The 22,735-nt window shown below is 39.5% G+C and overlaps 1 protein-coding gene and 1 long non-coding RNA gene across 4 annotated transcripts in view; one reads left to right on the top strand and one right to left on the bottom strand.

The window, feature by feature from the left end:
• The window catches only part of ABL2 (ABL proto-oncogene 2, non-receptor tyrosine kinase), a 139,381-nt gene that overhangs the window by 38,325 nt on the left and 78,321 nt on the right, over positions 1-22,735 (bottom strand). For all 3 annotated transcript variants that reach the window (XM_072998156.2, XM_072998158.2, XM_072998157.2), the window contains exons 5-7: positions 18,183-18,267; positions 9,180-9,357; positions 4,885-5,069 (exon numbers count right to left, since the gene is read on the bottom strand). In XM_072998156.2, coding sequence (XP_072854257.2) covers positions 4,885-5,069; positions 9,180-9,357; positions 18,183-18,267 — 448 coding nt within the window. The remainder of the gene's footprint in view (positions 1-4,884; positions 5,070-9,179; positions 9,358-18,182; positions 18,268-22,735) is intronic.
• Positions 1-22,735, top strand: part of LOC144588873 (uncharacterized) — a 550,407-nt gene that overhangs the window by 462,877 nt on the left and 64,795 nt on the right. The gene's annotated exons all lie outside the window — the stretch shown is intronic.

Raw genomic sequence — 22,735 nt, 5'->3', positions numbered from 1 at the left:
AAGAATTGGATCCAAACCTGATTTTTGCCTCAGAGGATGGAAGGATATTAATGGTGGAAATTCATAGAGAATCAAAGAAATGGTTAATTGTCAATGTCTACGCACCAAATGGAAATCAGGAAAATTTCTACAAACAACTACAACGAGAATTGGCAAATAAAGATTATGATCACTACTGTGTAATTGGAGATTTTAATGCCGTCTTTGAGAGAGAATTAGATACAAAATCAGAAAAAAAATAAGTAAAAAGAAGAGAAGCACAATTCCAAGAAATTTCTTACAACTGGCAGAAGAATTAAATATTGTAGATGCATGGAGAACATGTAATCCAAAGATAAGAGATTATACTTTTTACTCTAATAGACATAAATCATTGTCAAGAATTGATACTTGCTGGATGTCAATAAACTTAAGAATTGGAACAAATAGATATTTTACCTAATACATTTGCAGACCATAATCCAATTTTGTTACAAGTAGGTAGCAGACCAAGAAAATTTAATTGGAAGCTTAATATACTACACTTAAAAAATGAAGAATTCAAGAAACAAGCAAAAGAAGAAATGGATTTTTAAAAACAGAATATGAGACCAGATACCTCAATGTTTATGATCTGGTAGGCAAGTAAGGCCTTTTTTAGAGGAATAGCCATAAGATTTGCAGCAAAACAAAAAAGAGAAAGACGGAAAAAATATGAGACTCTGGAAAACAGATTAGCTTCAGATGAGAGGCAGTTGAAACAAAACCCAGCAAATAAAGAATTGTCAGAGAAGATAAAATCTGTACAACACCAGATAAATATATTACTCACCGAAGAAACTGCAAGGAAGTTTAAATTTGCAAAGCAAAATTTTTTTGAGAACACAAATAAACCAGGAAGATGGCTAGCATATAAATTAAGGAAAGAGAATAAGACTACAACGAACTTTGAAAGATGAAAAAGGAGTAGACAAATTTAAACAGGAAGAAATAAAAAAGATTGCTGAGGACTTCTATCGGAAGCTATTAAAAAAAGAAGTTGATAAAGAAACCCAGAAAGAATATATATCAAACCACAACAAAATGAAATTGACTAAAGAACAAATTCAGTCCCTAAATGAGCCTATAACATATGCAGAAATCATAGAAGGTCTCAAAAAACAAAAAAATGGGAAAGCACCAGGTCCAGATGGGCTACCAGCGGAATATTATAAAGAATTGGAAGAGGTGTTACTTCAGCCATTTAAGAAGCTGTTAGAATGTGTCGAAGAAGAGGGGAAAATATCAACAACATGGACTGAAGCGACAATCTCTCTCATCCATAAGGAAAATACAGAAGGTAAAGAAATTCAAAATTATAGGCTGGTTTCATTGTTGAATGTGGACTATAAAATATATGCGACCATCTTGGCAACTAGAATGAAAAGAATTTTAATTCAGTTAATACATCAAGATCAGTCTGGGTTTCTTCCAAAAAGGCAGATGAAAAATAATATAAGGATAGTCCTAATCTCCTTGGAATAGTATGAAGCACACCCAGACAAACAGATGGCCATGATATTCTTGGATGCGGAGAAAGCCTTCGATAATCTCGATTGGAATTTTGTGATATATTTGCTGGAAACACTGCAAGTTGGAGAAAGATTTTTGAAGCGACTTAAAGCAATATATACCCAACAAAAGGCAAAAGCCACCTAGAGTGTTCGCGATGAACAGATAGGCGGGGTATAAATGGAATAAATAAATAAAAATAAATAAAAGTGAGAATTAACGGCAAGTTGTTGAAAGAAATAGGTAAAGGTAAAGTTTCCCCTTGACAATTTTTGTCCAGTCGTGTTCGACTCTAGGGGGCAGTGCTCATCCCCGTTTCCAAGCCGTAGAGCCAGCATTTTGTCCGAAGACAATCTTCCGTGGTCACATGGCCAGTGCGACTTAGACACGGAACGCTGTTACCTTCCCACCGAGGTGGTCCCTATTTATCTACTTGCATTTGCATGCTTTCGAACCGCTAGGTTGGCGGGAGCTGGGACAAGCAACGGGAGCTCACTCTGTTGCGTGGATTCGATCTTACGACTGCTTGGTCTTCTGACCCTGCAGCCCAGGCTTCGAAAAGTACCAGACAGGAGTGTCCATTCTCTCCACTACTATTTATCTTGACTCTAGAAATATTAACGGAACAAATTAGAGATAAAAAGGAATTGAAAGGATTGAAAGTAAAAGGCCAAATCTATAAACTTCAGGCTTTTGCAGATGACTTAGTCATTATACTTGAAGACCCAGTGCATTCAATAGAAGACCTGATGGCAATGTTAAAAAACTTTGTGATATGGCAGGAATGAGAATAAACCAAAAGAAAACAAAAATACTTACTAAAAATATAAGAGAACAAGAACGGCAGAAGTTAATAGAGAAGACGAACTTCCAAGAGGAAAAGAGAATTCGATATTTAGGGATACAAATTACAAAGAAGACGAGTACATTATTTAAAGATAATTATATGAAATTGATGAAGGAGATACAGAACAAAAATGAGATAAATTACAATTATTGTTGTTGGGAAGGATTGCGACGATTAAAATGAGCGTCTTGCCAAAAATCCTATTCTTATTTCAGACAATTCCTATCTTAATAGTCCTTTTTCCAAGAACTTAATAAGATAATCATGAGATTTGTATGGCAAGGGAAAAAAAACAAGAATTAAAATTAAGGCAATGCAAGATGCTAAACAGAGGGGTGGCTTTGGTCTTCCAGATTGGGTTCTGTATTATAGATCCATTGGATAAAGGAATGGATAACTTTGGAAAATGATAGATTACTTAATTTGGAAGGACATTATTTACAATTAGGCTGGCATGCTTATCTATGGTATAAAAAGGATAAAGAGCAAAAGCATTTTAATTTACATATGATAAGAAAAGTTCTATTGGGAATGTGGAGAAAGATTATACAACAAATTTACTACAAAACACCTGTATGGGTGTCACCTATAGAGGCCTTTACACAATCTAATCTCATGACAAAAGCAAAACTTTTAAGATACCAAGGTTTATTAAAAAAGGATGGTGAAGAAGAGCTAGAATCACAAAATATCTATATAGACTGGTGGTCCAGAGCACAGCTGGAATCTAGATATACAAAAGACAAAATAGAAGGTTTCTACTCAGAACAAACTATGTTTGATAAGCTTTTATTAGGTTCAAAAGACAAAATTGTTAAGAAAATATATAACTATCTGTTAGAAATTAAAATGCAGGATGAAATGGTTAAAGAATGTATGACCAAGTGGGCACAAAACATAGGGCATAATATTGATATTGATCAATGGTTGAAAATATGGCAAAGTAATATAAAGCTTACAAGATCGGTTAATTTTAAGGAGAATACAGTGGTGCCCCGCATAGCGATGATAATCCGTTCCGGAAAAATCATCGCTATATGGATTTGTCGCTATGCGAAACAAAAAAGCCCATAGGAATGCATTAAAACATGTTTAATGTGTTCCTATGGGCAAAAAACTCACAGTTCTGTGAAAATCCTCCATACGGCCGCCATTTTCGCTGCCCGGTAAGTGAGGAATGTGCGCAAAAACACTGCGGGTGCCCATTTTTTTTTACCCGGTGGCCATTTTGGAACCACCGATCAGCTGTTAGGAAAACATCGCTATGCGAAAATCGGTAAGCGAAACAGCTTACCGATCATCGCAAAGTGATGTTTTACCATTTAAAACATCGCAATGCGATTGCAAAAACAATCGCAAAAAACACATCGCTATGCGGATTCATCGTTAAACGGGGCGCCCGTTATGCGGGGAACCACTGTATATACAAGATGTTTTATAGGTGGCATATGACTCCAGAAAAACTGTCGAAGATGTATACAGATGTATCAAACCTGTGTCGGAAATGTGAAGCACAAGTGGGAAGCTATTATCATATGTGGTGGTCATGTAGAGTAGCGAAACAGTATTGGAAAAGAGTACATGCTATGCTGCAACAAATATTGCTCTGTGAGGTGCCATTAACCCCAGAACTGTTTTTATTGAGTATGATACCTGATAACATAGATAAGTCAAAGGAATATATAGTTATATACATAGTTACTGCAGCCAGAATTCTCTATGCCAAAAATTGGAAAAGTCCGACGGTACCGAAACAAGATTTCATAAAGAAGATATGGGAAACAGCGGAAATGGACATTTTATCAGAAGTGATGAAGGACTGTCCTTTACAAAAGGCAACAGAAAGATGGGACTTATTCTACAAGTGGACTGAATCAACAGGCAGCACATGAATAGCATACAGTATATTGAAACAAGAACTTAAATCTGGAAGGCAGAAAAGAGTAAATAGAGTAACTTGGAATCTTGATGTGGCAATAGGTATAGAATGGGCGTTAGTATGGTATTGTTTCTCCTCTTCCCCATTAACCTCAATTCCCCTTTTCCTTTCTGTCACCCCCCTTTTTAAAAAAAAAGGAACTGAGGTATTACAGGTGGGCAGAACATGCACGCCACAGGGCAATGTCCTACTAATCACATCTTTTTAAGCACTAGAATATTCTGAGAAGTCCTGTGCAGATGCAGTGAAACCCATTTGTGTGCATTCACAGAGGTTCCAAAGAAGAACTATTATCCTTTGGATTCTTTCTCACCCCAAGTAAGCCTGAATGCATGTTTCCTGAAGTGATAAATGTCTTACCTCTAGGTGCTATTAACTATATTCTGTTATCTTATTATTTATGTGATGGTCCATTCTTAGCAAAAGAAAATGCTCACTTCAAGCCCCCAAAGTGCTATTTAGAGATTAGAACTGATCCTGGAAATATAGAAGTCTTCCAACTCTGCCTTATAGCCTAGTTTTACATGCACAGAAGGAGTCTGTATGTAAGGAAGTTTCTCACTCTTACCCCAAACATCTGATTTGATTGAAAATGTGTTGTAGGCTAGGCTCTCAGGTGCTGTCCATTTGATAGGAAATTTTGCACCAGCATGTGCTGTGTACGTGTCTCCAGTCATCAATCTGCTTAGTCCGAAGTCAGCCACTTTCACCACATGATTTTCTCCAACTAAACAATTTCGAGCTGCTAGATCCCTGCATAAACAAAATAAGAATAGCAAATGCCAGTGTCACCAAGACTCAAAATCCCAAAGTATATAGACAGTTGCCCAGAGATCCTGGATGAATTCGGACTTCATGGTAAACTACTGTGGAGAAGCCAGCATACAGACCCTTACATTCAAATAACTTTTCCTTGCAGCCCAACAGACTTTATAATGGCACAATAAAATACACGTCATAACACAGAGACAAAGAAAAAAGCGAATTTATATTTTCAAAAGTCTGAGTAGATGATGGAAAGTTATAATCTTTGTAGGAAAAAAATCAGCCATAGTTGAGAAAATATTTTGACTAAAAGTTATATTATCTTTTAAGTTCATTGGCAGAGTGTAAACATTCATTTATAATTTTTCTGCACTATGCCTAAGAAGTGTATTTATTAATGAAAGCTTGTGCTTTCATGAATATGGTTGATTTTTAGTGTAATAAAATTCCACATTTGTATTATGAAAAGGGCTACACAGTTCTGTTTTGTCATTGTTGATACAGTGGTGCCTTGACTTACGAACACCTTGACCTACAAACATTTTGAGTTACAAACAGCTCCATTCACATAATTTTGCTTTGACTTGCGAATGGAGCTTTGACTTACGAACACAAAAAAGCAGGGGAAAAGGATGGGAAATTCAAATAGCTAACTGCAGGTGGCGACGAGGCTGCTTCTTTGTAGCTCTTTCACACCAGCAGTTAGAGAGTACATCCAAGGAGGCTGCCTACTAAGGTAAGGTGCTGTTTTATACTTTTTAAAAACTGTTCTGGGTATTTTTGCAGCGTGGTTTTCGGCTGGGAGGGTTATGTTTCTGTGCTGTGATGGGTCTTGGAGGGTTGTTTGTTGTTTTGGTTCCCCTCACATTTCCAATGGGGGGGTTGGTTGCTTTTTGGAGTGTTTTTTCCCATTTCTTGGGGGGTTTGTTTGCTTCGGGGGGTTGCCCCCCATTTTCAATGTGTCTTGCATGCTTCCCTCGCTTTCTTGGTTTGTTCTCTTTGCATTTCTGATCTGCATTTGTTTTCTGTGCTTTTGCAATGGTTCCTGCATGCTTCCCTTGCAAATCAGAAAAGTTTTTGAAAGGATCTGTGCTGGCTTGATTTAAAATGTGTGGATTTAGCATGTGTTTTAAACTCCAAACTCTCTCCCCCCCCTTTGTCTTCTCTCTCTCTGTCTCCCTCCTTTCCTGCCCTTTTTAAAAACTTAAGTAATCTTAGGTTAAAAAAAATTCTCCCCTAGTGGTAGAAGACGGATTAACTGTTTTGCAATAGTTCCCATAGGAACTAATGATTCGCAACTGCTGCAGCAGGCTACTCTGGGGTTCATTTCCAGGAAGACAACATGTACCTAAATACACATCTGAGACATCTAAATACACATTTGAGACAGTTCTTTTGATTTTCTCTGCAGCTCTTTTCCTCGTGTCATGCTGTCAAATGGTGTACAATTGGTTCTTGCTTTAATACTTCCTTAACAATATTTTAATATTAACGTCCTAACACTGGAGCTGAGGGTTCTTTGCAAAGGGCACACTTCCAACATAAATCAGAACCTCTTTGAAACATTACTCTGAATAATTCAGATTACTACTGCTATTTTGCCTTGCTTCAAACAAATTTAAGGATAATTTGTTAAAAGGAATGCAAATTAATTTTAAAATAAAATTTTAAATTTTTTTAATTTTTTTAAAGCTTTAAAAATAAAGTTCTCAATTTAAGCTCTGGCAAGGGGAAGCAACTGGACAAAGGAAGTCCAGACATCCAAGACAGGTTGGAATTCTATTACATTCCAGATTGTACGAACATGGCTGATGTTATACAGCATAATACTGGGTTGACAATGGGTGCACAAAACTATCAGTCAGGTATCAGTGTTTTGGTGTTTTTAGCAGACATGTATACCCCCCATTCTTGTATAATAGCAAGATAGCCTGGTCATATAATCATTGTGGTTTCATTTATCCACACCCTATTTCTCAAAACAAATAAGAAAAAGATGCTTGTGCAAACTAACTACTAGCACACTTTATTTTTAGTGCAGAATCCTGGGTTAGGGAGGAGATTTTCAGAATGTTAACTGCAGAAGATGTGTGAACTAGAACATTTTAGAGCTTTTTTTTCCCTTTTTTGCCTTTGCAGCATAGCTCTAAGACACAACAACAAAACTGTACGTTTTACAATGAGGGTTCCGGACAGCTAATACTGCAACCTGTTACATGGAATGTTTGTCATTAAGTATAGTGCAGTGGTGCCTCGCTTAGCGATCACTCAGTTGAGCGATGAAATCGCTTAGCAATGGGGTTTGGGCCATCGCAAGAGCGATCGCTTAGCGATGGCCCCTATGGGGAAAAATTGCTTTGCGATGATCGCGGAGAAGCGATCATGGCAAAGCGACCCTTTTTGCACAGCTGATTGGCGGTTCCAAAATGGCCGCCCGCTGTTTTGCCTTGCTTTAGAGGCACCGAAAATGGCCGCCCCTCTGGAGGATCCTCTAGAGCAGTGGTCCCCAACCTTGGGCCTCCAGATGTTATTGGACTTCAACTCCCAGAAATCCTGGCCAGCAGAGGTGGTGTTGAAGGCTTCTGGGAGGTGCAGTCCAAGAACATCTGGAGGCCCAAGGTTGGAGACCACTGCTGTAGAGGATCTTCGCATAAGGTCAGTTTTAAGCCCATAGGAACGCATTAGACACGTTTTAATGTGTTTATATGGGCTTTTTAAAATCGCTTAGCAACATTTTTCCTGGAACGGATTAATGTCGCTAAGCGAGGCACCACTGTATATTCATTTGGTACATGGTAAACATGGAACTAAAAAGTCTGTTAACTTGTTGTCAGTACATAATTATAAACTAATAATTTTCTGGGCACACTTGATATTCTGATAATGCTATGATCCTAAACACTCATCTTATTTGCCCCTGCAAAATTCAAGCAGACACAACCATATACAGGACACTTGAATACTACTTGATTCCGGGCCAAAGAGGCTTGTTTTCCAAAATTCATGGACACACTAGACAGTAACAATTCAGACAACAAACATAAGCTGTGTGCAGTATTGTAATGTATTAATCAACAGAGGGCTGTAATGTAATACAGTCATGCCTGTTGGATGATTACCCCGCTCTACGACAAATCCGCTTAACGAAGCTTTTGCGATCGCAAAACGATGGTTTAAATGGGGTTTTTTCATTTCACGATGATTGGTTCCCTGCTTCAGGAACCGATTTTCGATTTCAAAATGGCCACCGGCTGAAGAAAATGGCTCCTCACTGTTTTTAGGACTGATTTTTCACTTAACAGGCACCAGAAAATGGCCGCCGTATGGAGGATCTTCGCTGGACAAGCAGGTATTCAGCCCATTGGAATGCATTGAAAAGTTTCAATGGTTTTTAAAATTTCGTTTGATGACGTTTTCGCTCTAGAGCGATTTCGCTGGAACAAATTAACGTCGTCAAGCGAGGCACCACTGTACAGTACTGTAATACAGTAATGCATTCATCAATAGAGACAACAGTTTGTATTTTTGATAATACAAACTGTAGTCATTCTTCTGAGGGATGCTTGAAACTTTTACATAATTAAGGAAGTATAGCTGATATACAACTATTAGGGTGAAAAGGGGAAGGGGAAACAGAGCAAATGTGTCATTTTGCACTAAGATGCCCCATAAATGCTGCACTGAGGGTATTTAACCCCTGCACTGTGCATATGCCTAAGTGGGTGTACTTGATTTAGAATCCAACTAAATAGCATGCAGAGAATGACAAAAAATAGTCCAGAAAAAAAAGAAGTGGGATATGGAAACTGGAAGTGAATGGCCTTTAGGATATTGACGGAGGCTCATGGGGAGGAGGGAAGAACTACTATGATCACAGTACATAGAGGACAAGGTAGCTGAGCACGATAAAATTTGATTCTTCATCTGCTGGAAATATTCTCCTAGGGGAAATATTAATATTTCTTTCATTTTGTATTTATTGTCGTGGCCAAAAAAAGGTTGAGAATGGCTGCTTTACATAACACAATGCACCATCACATACATACACACACATCATTTTACACTGTTTTGCTAAACAGATTAAGGTCTTCTGCTGACCTGTGGATGAAATTTTTCTTCTCCAGATACTCCATAGCAGAAGATATCTGGGTGGCCATATACAGTAGAACAACAGCTGTCACTTCCTCCCGATTGCATTCCCGCAGGTAGTCCAACAAGTTACCATAAGGCATGTATTCTGTCACTATGTAAAAGGGAGGTTCCAGTGTACAAACACCTGGAAGAAGAATAAAAGAGACTGGTAAGGATTACCTAATATTGTAGATACAATCTTCTAATGCAAGTAGAAAGTCACCCAAATACAGCAGACTTTACTGGGTGTTAACCCTAAGGGCCTTGCTTATTTTTTACATTTTTCTTACTTCCTAGGTGATACCAAGAAGAGTTTCCACACAGAAATCACTGACATAATGGAATTTGCACAAGGAGATGAAAAGGGAACAGTGATTAAATGATCCCAAGCTTGGCAGATGGATAAGTGGTAAAAATATATTGCCAATTTCCCCCCTAGCAGTACAGTGGGGTCTCAACTTACGAACTTAATCCGTATTGGAAGGCAGTTCTCAGGTTGAAAAGTTTGTAAGTCGAATCTTCATTTCCCATAGGAATGCATTGAAAACCATTTAATCCGTATCTGCTCTTTTTGTCCATAGAAACTAATGGGAAGCTGCTATTCCGCCTTCTGCCACTAGAGGGGGATATTTTTTCTTTTTTCCTTTTAACCTAAGATGACTTCGCTTTTTAAAAAAGGAAAAAAAGAGTTCATAACTCGAATCTAAGTTCGCAACTCGAGTCCATATATTCCTATGAGAGCGGTTCGTAAGTCGAAACGTTCGTATGTCGAGCCGTTCGTAAGTCGAGACCCCACTGTACTTGTAGCACAGGACTGCACTTAAACAGTTTGTGAGTGTTCTTTCATTCTCTGCAACAGCTCTCCTGGCCCTTTTGTCCACAAAGACAATTATAACCCTGACTGGAACAGGATTAGGCTCAGTACTCTCCATTAAATCACACCAAAGTTAAAGATTTCAAACTACATGAAAACAAACTTTTCAAATACTAGGAGGATAAAATTAATATCCAACATGAAAACTAGTGAAATTTATCAGAGCAGCAGCAAAGACTAACACTTACGGTCTATATTCTATGTTGAAGAAGTAGGTCTGTAGAGTTTGTAGCATAAATGAAATTTGAGTAAGCAGCTGCTTAATTCACACCTCATTCTTGTAAACCAGGGATAAGAAATGTATGGCCCTCCAAATGCACTGAAATATAACTCCAGCAGCCCCAGCAAGCAATCCAATGGTAAGGGATGATGAAAATCTACAAGGCTATGCATTTTCTATTCCTGCAGCAGACATTATATCAGTGGTCAGGGAACAGAGGTAAATAACCCCAAATGGGGTAAAAATGAAAATCCTGTGGGTAATGAGGATGAGACCCTTCCCTCCTCCTCCAATTCTTCCTCTTCTGCCCAGAGGGGGGTTCCCTGGCTGCCTGATCGCCCCTTTCCCACCCCCTTCTCCGGCCTGGCTGCAACTGAGCCACGGAGGCTGGCGGCTACTGATGGACCCTGGCCGGTGGCGTAGGGCAGCCGAGGCGACGGTGGCGGCAGCGGGGCCAGCTATGGTGGAGGGCGAGGCCAGGGCAAGTGGCCGGAGTGCTCCGGCCAGGAGGAATCTCTTCTTCCAGCGCCTGGAGAGGTGGATTGTGGCGGAGGGGGGCAAGCGTGGCCACAACAGCGGCCCGGGCCAGGCTCAGCCTCCTGCTGCCCCTGCCACCCCATTCCCCATCCCTGTCCCTGGAGGAGCCCGTTGGGCAGCCATGTGGCTTCCTTCGGCGGTGCCTCTGCACCAGCCGACTGGGCCTGGCAGAGCCTCTCGCCCTCCATGTGGCAGCTGTCACAGCACTTCAACGGCGAGGCTTGCAGAAGCCCCGATGCCGAGGCCTGACGCAGCTGCCTCGGCGAGCAGCCGCCGGTGCTGGTGCCAGAGGCAGCCTCAGACATTCCCGGCGGGCGAGCCACCTGCTGCTCTTCAATGGCCGCCCAGGACCCTCCAGCCGATGGAGAATGGGAGCCACCCCCGTGGAGCCAAGGACTGATCGCAGTCCTGCCAGGCGGAGGAGGAGGTGGCAGCAGCAGCCCAGGCATGGGCGGCAAGGTTTCGGCAGCGGTGCTCGACTGGCCGCATGTTACCAAGAGACGCATGACCGAGATCCTTCCTTTCAAATCAAGGGTGTAATGTTGGCGTATATAAAACATTTTGGGGGGGGGGGGTAAGAGCTAAGAAAGTTCCCTGACCCCTGCATTATATGAACTAACTCTGCTTTTAACAGTGGAAAATGCAAAACAAAACAATCCTGAGACAAACGGGCAAAAGATTCAAGAAATGGAGGACACAGCTCAGTGACAGTTTCAACTCCCACAGGTTACAGGGAAGACACTGAAAAATCTCTGCCCAATACTGTGGAGAGCCTCTTCAAGTCATAAGAAACAGCACTAAAATAGGTAAAGGAATGGGTCTGATTCTGTATATAAGATATATGTAATGTTCAGAAGACTTTTTCCAATCTTATGGTGACATCTGATAGCCATTTACTCTGTTTCTTCTCATTATAAGGAAACACATAGCATTACATAACATTACTAGCTAGAAATAAATTAGTGCTTTTCTGCCTGAAATCATAGCTGCTGCTCTCCATGTATGAACTGATAACAAATGTGCTTTGCAAATTAGCTTGATTACAGACATGTTCAAAACCACAGTTCTAGAATGGACTTTGTGTCTCAGTGGAGACCATTGTTTTTGCCCAGCAGTAGAATCTGAAATGCAAGCTGTGTTTCATAAGGGGTGCAATATTGGTTAATATTATTCAAGTTCTTGGCTTTCCGGACACCTGCCTTACAACAGCAATACAAATCCCAAGAATGATAAAACATTAAAACAGACTAACAAAGATATAAAACGTAACATATAAAAATAACGAGAGGTATTCATATTATGCAGGAGCAACCATTATGCATTTCATCAAGGAAAAAGAAATGAAGTGAGCTGTCACACTTGTTTCATCTCAGTCTTTTTCAACATAGGATTCTATGAAGATCCTATTTCACAGCAGGTAAACCACACTGTTAGGTTTACTGCAGGGTGTACTCAAAAGCAACCCAGGAAAGCAACCCAAGAAGTCTGTGAAAATAAGGCATTATCGGTTCCAAACATAGGCTATGCAGCAGTAGTTCCAGGGCAAATGTCATTGAATGCCTACAAACACATATAAAATTTGAACAGAGTTCATATCTTTCCTATATTTCTGTAGTGAACACTGTGAAGAAACTGAGAAACTGGGGAATATGACTTGTGGACCTTTTTGGAAAATTCAGGTTTTCTGTCAGTGCATGGTAATGGCTGGCTGGGAGAAAGGTAGAGGCGGTTTCTGCCAATAATCAAAAGGGAGTACCATCTGCAGTTTAACTATAAGCAAAGACTTCAACACCAAGTTGGCTTGTTTCCTGGTACTGTGTTAAATAGGGAATGAGTTTAGCTGTGTGAAGGAAGGGGTGTGGGAAAAAAGGTCTTGTCTTCATGAGCATTAGAAGAAACTTGAAGCCTGATTGCTAGACCATCTCAGAAAGTCCAGAATGTGATGTTTAGGTGTCTAAAGGACTTCAGAAGTTACTTTAGTTGGCTTAGTTATCTCTTAGGAGATAGTCATGCAATGCCAGGAAAGATGTACTCTGTGCATGGTCCAAGACCATGCTGATACTATGCTAGTGTGTAAGATAGTTTAGCTAGATTTCTTATTTTTGGATGTGTTTTTCTATATTGCTTCAGCCTCAGATTCTAACTGTCTGCTTCAAATACTTTTGATGCTTTTTTGAAAATTTAACTTTTTTGTCTTTTTCACTATCTTTAATAAAATATAAAAATAATGCATCCAGTTGTCTGCGATTTCCCTGCACTAATTCTCCATACATGAGATCTTTTGGAATCCGACCATCAGCCATTCGCACAACATGCCCAAGCCAACGTAAACGTCACTGTTTCAGTAATGTATACATGCTAATAATTACAGCTCATTCTCGGACTACTCTATTTGGAACTTTGTCTTGCCAGGTGATACAAAAAAGTGTCAGAGACAACGCATATGGAACGTGTTCAGCTTCCTCTCCTGCCGTGCACAAAGGGTCCAGGATTCACTGCAGTACAGGAGTGTGCTCAGGACACAGGCTCTGTAGACCTGGATCTTGTTATATGCCATCAGCTTCTTATTAAGCCATACTCTTTGTGAGTCTAGAGAACGTGGTAGCTGCTTTGCCAATGCGTTTATCCACCTCAACATCTAGAGGGAGGGTGTCAGAGATCGTTGAGTCAACATACACGAAATCATGAACAACCTCCAATTCTTGTGTAGAGATGGTAACAGGGGGAGGTGAGTCCACACCCTGGCCCATGACTTGTGTTTTCTTCAGGCTGATTGTTAGTCCAAAGTCTTGGTAGGACTTGCTAAAATGATTCATGAGTTGTTGGAGGTCTTCAGCAGAATGGGCAGCAACAGCTGCATCATCGGCGAAGAGGAAGTCTTGCATGCATTGCAGCTGGACTTTGGTCTTCACTCTCAAATCTAGAGAGATTAAAGAGCTTTCCCTCTGATCTAGTCCATAGATAAGACACGTTCTGTTGCAGTTCCAAAAGCGTGCTTCAGCATGATAGCAAAAAAGATCCCAAACAGGGTCAGTGCAACAACATGGCCCTGTTTCACTTTGCTTCAGATGTCAAAGGGATCTGATGTTAAGCCATCAAAAACTAGTGTCCTTCATTTCCTCATGAAAGGACCTGATCATGTTAAGGAGTCAAGGTGGACATCCAATCTTGGGAAGTATTTTAAAAAGGCCATCCCTGCTAACCAAATCAAAGACCTTTGTGTGACCTATGAAGGCCACAAAGAGTTCTGTTGTTGTTCCCTACATTTCTCCTGCAACTGTCTGAGGGAAAATACCATGTCAGTGGTGGATCTATTAGCTCAAAATCCACACTGTGATTCTGAATAGACTCTGTCTGCAAACACCTGGAGCCTTTTCAGCATGACACGGACAAGCAGCTTCCCTACAACGCTGAGAAGAGAGATGCCATGATAGTTATTGCAGCCGCCTCTGTTCTTATACAATGTGATGATGTTTGCATCCTTCATGTCCTGTGGTACTCCATCTTCCCTCCGGCAAAGATAAAATATTTCATACAGCTCAGTGGTGATGGTCTCTTTACAGCACTTTTCAACAGGGATGTTATCCTTTCCAGGTGCCTTGCCGGAGGCAAGGGAATCCAAGGCCGCTTTTATTTCTGGTAAAATTATTATTATTATTTATTTTATTTATATCCCGCCTATCTAGTCAATTAAGACCACTCTGGTTTGCTGTCCAACTCTTCCAAGACAGGCAGGCCTCTTCAGTTACTACATTCTCTCTAGAATATAGATAAGAAAAGTGCTGCACCCAGCATTCCATCTGCTCCGCTGGGTCCTGGATGATCACACCTGTAGCAGACTTCAATGGAGCAGATTTCTTCTGTATTGGACCTAAAGCCTGCTTAAGTGCATGTGAATTACAGTGGTGCCTCGCACAACGATGTTAATTGGACGGTCCGTCCAATGGCTTTCAATGGAGAATTAAAAAATTCACCAAAAATTAACAAAGACTCAGAAAAACACCAAATTAAGTTTGCTTACGTTTCACAAGCTGGACTATTGATGCCAAGCATTTAAAACAGGTTTCAAACAGTTTAAGGCACTTTTAAATGAGTGAAAAGAGACATCGTTGTGCGAAAATTCCCCATAGGAAACATCGTTGTGTGAGACGGCAAATTTTTCAGAAAAAGCCATCGTTGTGTGAATTTATCGTTGTGTGAGGCACTCATTGTGCGAGGCACCACTGTATCTTAATTGTTGCTGTAGCTGAAGAAAAACTCGAGCTCAAATTTGTTCTCAGTCAAATGTTCCTATGTACATTAAAAGTTAGCATTTTCACTCTTTAGCCCGTGTCTGGTGTGGTTAATCACTGGTGTCAGACATACTACTGGAAAGAAGTTTTAAAAGATGACAGGCCTGGTCACAAAATTGGTGGCAGCCGGGACTTTGAAGATCCAGAAGAGGCTTGGAAGATCCTGAGTGGGGGGACTTAGAGATCTAATAGCTGTAATTCTAACTCAGTGACGGAGCTTAGAATTTAAGGTGTCTGTCAACCTGTCAGAGTGATTCTCTGGCGTAAAGGTTTGAGGTAATCAGTAAGAGGATTGCTGGTAAGCTGAGGAAGACTAATATATTGGTGCACTGAACTCCTGTGGCACAAGTCTTGGTAAAGTAAACGTATTTTCTGAGGGAATAGTTTTGGGGTAATTGTAAAAAAATATAAATACATGTCTCCTAAAAAGCTTAAATCAGGAATAGAAATCCAGATTCCTTAAACAGAACCAGTTGGTATTGAGAAAACTACAGAAGTCATGCTCAAAAACCCTGTTGATGTTCCAGAGTTTGGAAATCTGGAAAATAAAAAGGGAAACTGAAAAAGAACTGACAAGATTAAGAAGAAAAAAAGAACTTTCATTTAAGAAAGAGGGAAATGGAATTGGCAACCATTCCCTCAGGAAATGAAAACACGTCTCAGATAGACATGAAAAAATTTCCTGGTACAATAAGGGGATAATGTGGATTCTTTCCTTACAAACTTAGAACGAACATGTGTGGAATCAGGAGTTAAACCTAAGGAAAGAATGGGCTATCTTAGATCTCAGATTTGTGGGGGCTTATCAGAAATTTATGGAGAAATGAGATTGGAGGAGGCCCATGATTACAAGTTATATAGGAAGAGGATAGAACAAAGGAGGGAACTAAGAAATTTAAGGAAGAAAAATGATGAAACGTACACTCAGTAAGGCTGCTAACTATATTATTTACTTACTGGTTGGATTGAAGGATCAGGTGTCAAAACTAAAGAAGCTATGCAATTCTATAATACTGTGCCATAGGAATATAGATGGCATATACAAGAAAAACAACCAAAAACAGTTGCTGAAGCAGCCCATTTAACCGACCAATTATTGACTTTGAAAGAGGTACAAAAATGTCATTATTTTGAGAAGAGAAATGATAAAAAGTGGCAAGGTGGCATAAACAAGGTGTCTGAAGGCTGGAAAAGAAAAATCTCCTCAGCAGAGAATAAGGGCATAGTCAGCGAAAAACAGCTTTTTAAGTATGACTAGGTCTAGAGCCCCAACAGAGTTCTGAAGGATAGAAATGGCTTAAAACAGGGATTCTTTGAAGGACATATGTATCCAGCACTTTACTGCTGCATCGACCAAATAATACAAAGTACAGTATAAAACAGCAGAGATACAGCATAAACATGTTCAGTACACTGAAGTATGAGATTAAATTTTATACAGTGGTGCCTCGCAAGACAAGCGCCCCGTTTAACGACGAAATTGCATTACAATAAACTTTTTGCGATCACAAAAGCGATCGTAAAACGATGTTTCCTATGGGGGAATTTCACTTTGCGATGATCGGTTCCCTGCTTCGGGACCCGATTCTTGCAAAATGACGATTTTCGGCCAGCTGATCGGTGGTTTCAAAATGGCCGCCGGGTAAAAAAAAATGGTTCCCCACTCTTATCTGGGACGGATTCCTCGCTACACGGGCAGCGAAAATGGCCACGCTATGGAGGATCTTCACTGGACGGTGAGTTTCAAGCCCATAGGAACGCATTAATCGGGTTTTAATGCGTTTCTATGGCCTTTTTTATTTTGCATTATGACATTTTCATTCTACAGCGATTTTGCTGGAATGAATTAACGTCGTAATGCGAGGCACCACTGTATATTAAACATATAGGCTATCAGCAATGTCTCTGCCCCCTTTCACAAGATCTATCGAACCATGTACCTTGATGGGTTGCCAAATCTGACAAATATAAACTTGGTTGTTGTAGGTTTTTCAGGCTGTTTGGCCGTGTTCTGGAAGTTTTACTTCCTAACATTTCACCAGTCTCTGTGGCCGGCATCTTCAAAGGACAGGAATTAACTCCTGTCCTCTGAAGATGCCGGCCACAGAGACTGGCGAAATGTTAGGAAGAAAAGCCTCCAGAACACGGCCAAACAGCCCGAAAAAACTACAACAACCAATCAGATCCTGGCTGTGAAAGCCTTCAAGAATACAAATATAAAGTTGTTTAAAATCATGGGATGTACTTCATAACTTGCCTTTTTCCCTGTTATTTGCCTTCTCAGGGACAGCCCTTAAAATTATTTCTAACTAATAATTAATTTTTATGTAAGGCATACTTTTCTTACTTTTGAAGACAAGTCTATACAGTATGTTCACAGTTGAGCGTCTTTACTGTCTCCTGTTCTATTGGGTTATGCATTCTAATTTGAAAACATTTTAGATAGCAAAAATGGAGCATAAACTATCATAATACAACTTCAAATGAGTTGCAATATTGGCTGGCACCCAATGTATCTGGGATGTTTTACTAATGGCTAATATTAATGCTTTCATTTCTGGATACTATGTGGTCCCAGATGATAGGTCAAATGGACACTACTTAAAGCTTATCACCTGGACTTTGCTGAACTAGTTTTCATTCAACACCAGTTAGTTCAATCCATTCAGGAGTGGCTGGCTCAATCACAGTGTCAGAATTCCTGAAGTTTAGATTTACCCAAATCTAATTTCCCAAGTTCAGGGAAATTCCACTTGAACTAGTAGAGTTGCACTCATCTAAATCCAAATCTAAACTACTGTCCAGTGTGTGGTAAGCCTGGAGACAGTACAGCCATGTGCAATGGTCAAGATATGAAATAAAAGTAATACCATGTGTCTTCTTTATTAAGAGCTTTTTCAAAATGTCACAAAGTAAATAACATTTAGGCATGATGAACCAGCTGTTCTTGAAGTGCAGTTTTGAGTGCAATAGTATACAGCAAACAAGGAATAAAACTGAGAGAAAAATTAACACAAAGACCACTCTGATCAAGTCTGCACACTCACCTAATAACTGCACTAAATTTGGGTGCTTGATTTCCTTCATAACAGAAGCTTCTTTCAAGAATTCTTCCACTTCCATAGTATCTTCCTGAAAGTGAGATAATACATCCCTCCTCTTAACAGCCATGATTAATTTAAACAAATAATAAGGAACAGAATAAAACACTATTTGCAAAATAATTGTAAAATGACAAGATCATTTTTATAACTAAAAAAGAAACTTGTTTATTTAGGTTCTTGATCACAGATGTGTGCTTACTAAAGTGTCCCACATGATAACTGTGAGTAATTTATAAGACCAATGTAAAATTATCAAATAGATGCATAGTTTGCTCTTTCACATGTTTGGTTTAACAGATCTGCAAATGATAATTTGAACAGTTCACTACACAGACAGTAGCTAACAGATTACAGCGTATATCCAATTCTCAAAGCTTTTGTTTTCTTGACTACAAATCTAACCAAAATGGAGAGACAACATCACATTTCTAACTTCATTCAGGTAAAGGTTCCCCTTGACAATTAGTCCAGCCATGTCTGACTATAGGATGCGGTGCTCATCCCCGTTTCCAAGCCACAGAGCCAGCGTTTGTCCAAAGACAGTTTCCATGGTCACGTGGCCAGCGCGACTAGACACGGAACTCCACTACCTTCCCACCGAGGTGGTACCTATTTATCTACTTGCATTTTTACATGCTTTCGAACTGCTAGGTTGGCAGGAGCTGGGACAAGTGACGGGAGCTCACTCGGTCACATGGATTCGATCTTATGGCTGCTGGTCTTCTGATCTTGCAGCACAGAAGCTTCTGCGGTTTAACCCACAGTGCCACCACGTCCCTTCATTACCAATGCCAATATAAATTTCTGGACCTTGAAAAAATAAAAAGAATGAAGCATGGAAGATCTCTGCTCATTGGCCTAAAGATCAGTCTACTCTGTTCTTTCTATGTGCATGTAAGTTGCTTCCAATGTATGGTGACCATATGAATTAGAAACCTCCAAAAGTCCCATTGTTAACAGCCCTGTTTAGTTCTTGCAAACTCAAAGCTAAGTTTGCGAAGGCTTTCATGGCCAGGATCTAATGGTTGTTCTGGGTTTTTCGGGCTCTTTGGCCATGTTCTGAAGATTGTTCTTCCTAATGTTTCGCCAGTCTCTGTGGCCGGCATTTTCAGAGGACAGCACCTTCAGAGGACAACCAGAGCACAGGTTGCTGTCCTCTGAAGATGCCGGCCACAGAGACTGGCGAACATTAGGAAGAACAACCTTCAGAACACGGCCAAAGAGCCTGAAAAACCCAGAACAACCATCAAAGCTAAGTGTTTTTTTAAAAAAAAAATAAAAATTTTCATATCAGGGTAAGAAACGGAAGGGAACAATGGGGATAAGGATACAAGAGGAGTGAGATTGAAAAGGTATGTTACAAGCAATTAATATAGTTCCCATATAGTATACGATCCATTCAAATTATATTTTCAATATTTTACACAATCCAATTCAGACATACTTATTAATCTAATCATTAGTTACATGGCTGTCTATATTTTTATATTATCAGTTGTTCTTTCTATTTTGAAAACATAAATATAGGTTTCCACAACATTTCTGGTGGTTCTTTTTCCTTGTTTCATCTAGCCATTCTGAAAATTTATCCATTTCTGCAGTTTCAAAAATTTTGGCTATCATTTATTCTATTTGTGTTATTTCTGGCTCCTTCCAGTGTTTTGCAAAAACTAATCTTGCGGCTGTTATAATGTGAATGCCTAAATATGTTTTTGCAAGGTCCATTGAGCCTGGCATAATATTTATTAAAAATTATTCAGGTTTCATAGGAACTGGACTGTGAACAACAGCCTCACTTTGTTCCAGTATCTTTGCACTTTTTAACAAATCCACCACATATGATAGAATGATCCTTCCTTCTGTTTACACTTCCAACATAAATTTGATATTTGGGCATTCTTTTTGGCTTAAGTTATGGGCATCATAAACCATCTGTAAAACATTTTATAAATATTCTCTTTAAATGTAAGAGATTTAGTTAATTTTATATTTGTTTTCCATATTTGTTCCCATTGCTCTAGATCTATATTGTGCCCAACATTCTGTGACCACTTAATCATACAAGATTTCACTACTTCCTCCTGTGTGTCTAAGTCTAACAGAAAATTATACAATAACCTAATGTTTTCCCTCTGTCTCTAGAAGGATTCTATCAAAGGATGTATTTTCTAAATAGAAGCCCTGTTATTTATCTTTAACAAATCTTGATGATAGCTGAGATTGAGCCCATTTCAATTCCTTGATCCAGTAGTTCTTGCTGGGTTTTGAGAAAGCCATCAAAGTTTAAGATCTCCTGTATTTTACTATTTTCTTGTTTTCCCTCAGGTCTGGGGGGGGGGGAAATGCCTCAATTGGCGTCACCCAGTGTGGAATTTTCCTGTACATCTGGTTCTTTACTTTATTCCATGTCCATAAATGTGCTTTCCTCAATGTGTGGTTGTTGAACTGCTTAAAATTCTCTGTTCTACTGTACCACAGGAATACATGCCAACCCCATTTCAGATCATGTCCTTCTAATTTCAGAAGCCTTGTATTTCCCACTCTTCAATCCAAACCAATGCAGATGCTCTATAATACAACAACCAATTTGGAAGTCCCATTCCTCCTCTTGATTTTAGATCTTGCAGAAATTTAGCTCTAATTCTCATTTTTTTCCTTTGCCAAATGAATTTAGAGATGCATTTTTCCAGTTCTTTAAATACTGTTTGTTTTAAAATAATTGGGATTGTTTGAAAAAGAAACAACATTTCTGGCAAGATATTCATTTTAATTGTTGCTATTCTACCTGTCATGGACAGTTGTAGATTTACCCATCTGGAAAAATCTTTCCTGATTTCGTCTATCAATTTCACATAATTATCCTTCAGATAAGCTCTCTTGGGAGCACATCTCTTCTTTTTTTTGGTGTTTGTGTGTATTTTTCTAGGCTGACCTTTGCTCTCCCTGACCACATGGTCTAAGGGGAAGGGGTTTGACTTTAAATAAGTGCAAGCAGAAGCACTAAATGAAATTCTCTAAATCTATTTTTTACTCTAATCTGGTGAATAGGAAAGGCAAATAGTATTGCATACACCTGGGGATCAGGAAAGTTTTAGGGGTCAGATCATACTTCCACGCTCTTAGGGAGCAGGCTGAGTAGGTGGGTCTCATCAGCCTTAGAAGGCAGCCCATCTAGGAGAAGGAAAACTCTGATTTCAAACCTCCACTGCCTTGTGGCTATATCCACTGATGGAAAAGGCTTCAGGAGTTAACCTTGAGGCAAAATCCAGAGCCGGAGTCCTGGAGGCAGTTTGTGTCGTTCTGCCAACTCCTGCGACGTTGCTGGAACCTATAGTATTGGCTCTTGCCTTTCCATTGGACTATTTCAGCGATGTGGAGAGGGGGGATTTTCTGCTCGGGTAACAGCCTATCCTCCATATTATTCTGCCCAGGCCTCGTGCTCTGGAGAAGACACTCCAGCTTCGCATACAGCGTCAAAACAACACGGAAAGGGATTGCCACTCTCAAATTGGCCTTCTCAACCACACTATACGCTGTTCCAAGTCCTCCATACAGAGCACGTAGCACGTTACCATAGTCTCTCGAGACTGAAGGATGCCTAACTAAACCTTCAGAAGAGTAACTGACTTTTTTTGTAAAGAATTTTTTTTAGAAGAAAAGTAAATATTTTACTTTTCTTCCCTCCTGAAAGTTTGTGTTTTGTAGTAGTTCATTTGTCTCCTGTTTTTACATATTTTTGGTAAGATTTTAGTTTTCTTGTGGATTATTTTTAGACCTGCAATCTCGCCAAAGTCCTTTAATTCCATCATTAGAGCCTCTATTGATTCTTTGGGGTTTTCAACCAAGATAAGGAGGTAATCTGCAAACCCCTGAACCTTGCATACCTCTCCTCATAGTTTGAGGCCTTTGATTTTATATGACATTCTTATGTGCTGCATTAATGCTTCAATCACAGTTTAAAAGAGTAATGGTGATAATGGACATCCTTGTCTTGTTCCTTTTTGTTTTTTAATTTCTTGTGTGCATTCTCCATTGATTCTAATCCTTGCTGTCTGTTGGGAGCAAATAGTCTTTATTGTTTCAACAAAAATCTGTCTTAGTCCCATTTCTTCTAGTTGTGATGTCATGAAGTTCCAATTTATATTATCAAAGGCTTTCTCTGCACTGATGAAGAGGATTGGCATCTGTTTGTCAGGATGTGCTTCATAATACTCCAGCAAGTTGATGAGATTTCTCACGCTCCATCTCACATGTCTCTTCGGGAGGAATCCTGCCTGATCTTGATTAATAACTTTGACCAATACTTTCTTTAATCTTGTTGACAATATTGTTGCAAATATTTCATAATCTACATTCAGGAGAGATATTGGTCTATAATTCAATATTTCCTTCACATTTGTACCCTCTTTATGTATAATATAATAGTAATAACCACTTCCCTCCATGTTTTCGGTATTTTTCTCTCTTGATGTATTTTGTTAATCTTTTTTTAAATC

This window comes from Pogona vitticeps, chromosome 4 (assembly GCF_051106095.1).
Source record: "Pogona vitticeps strain Pit_001003342236 chromosome 4, PviZW2.1, whole genome shotgun sequence".
Lineage (NCBI taxonomy): Eukaryota > Metazoa > Chordata > Lepidosauria > Squamata > Agamidae > Pogona > Pogona vitticeps.
The sequence above is the reverse complement of the archived record's forward strand: the minus strand, read 5'-3'. Positions and strand labels throughout refer to the sequence as shown.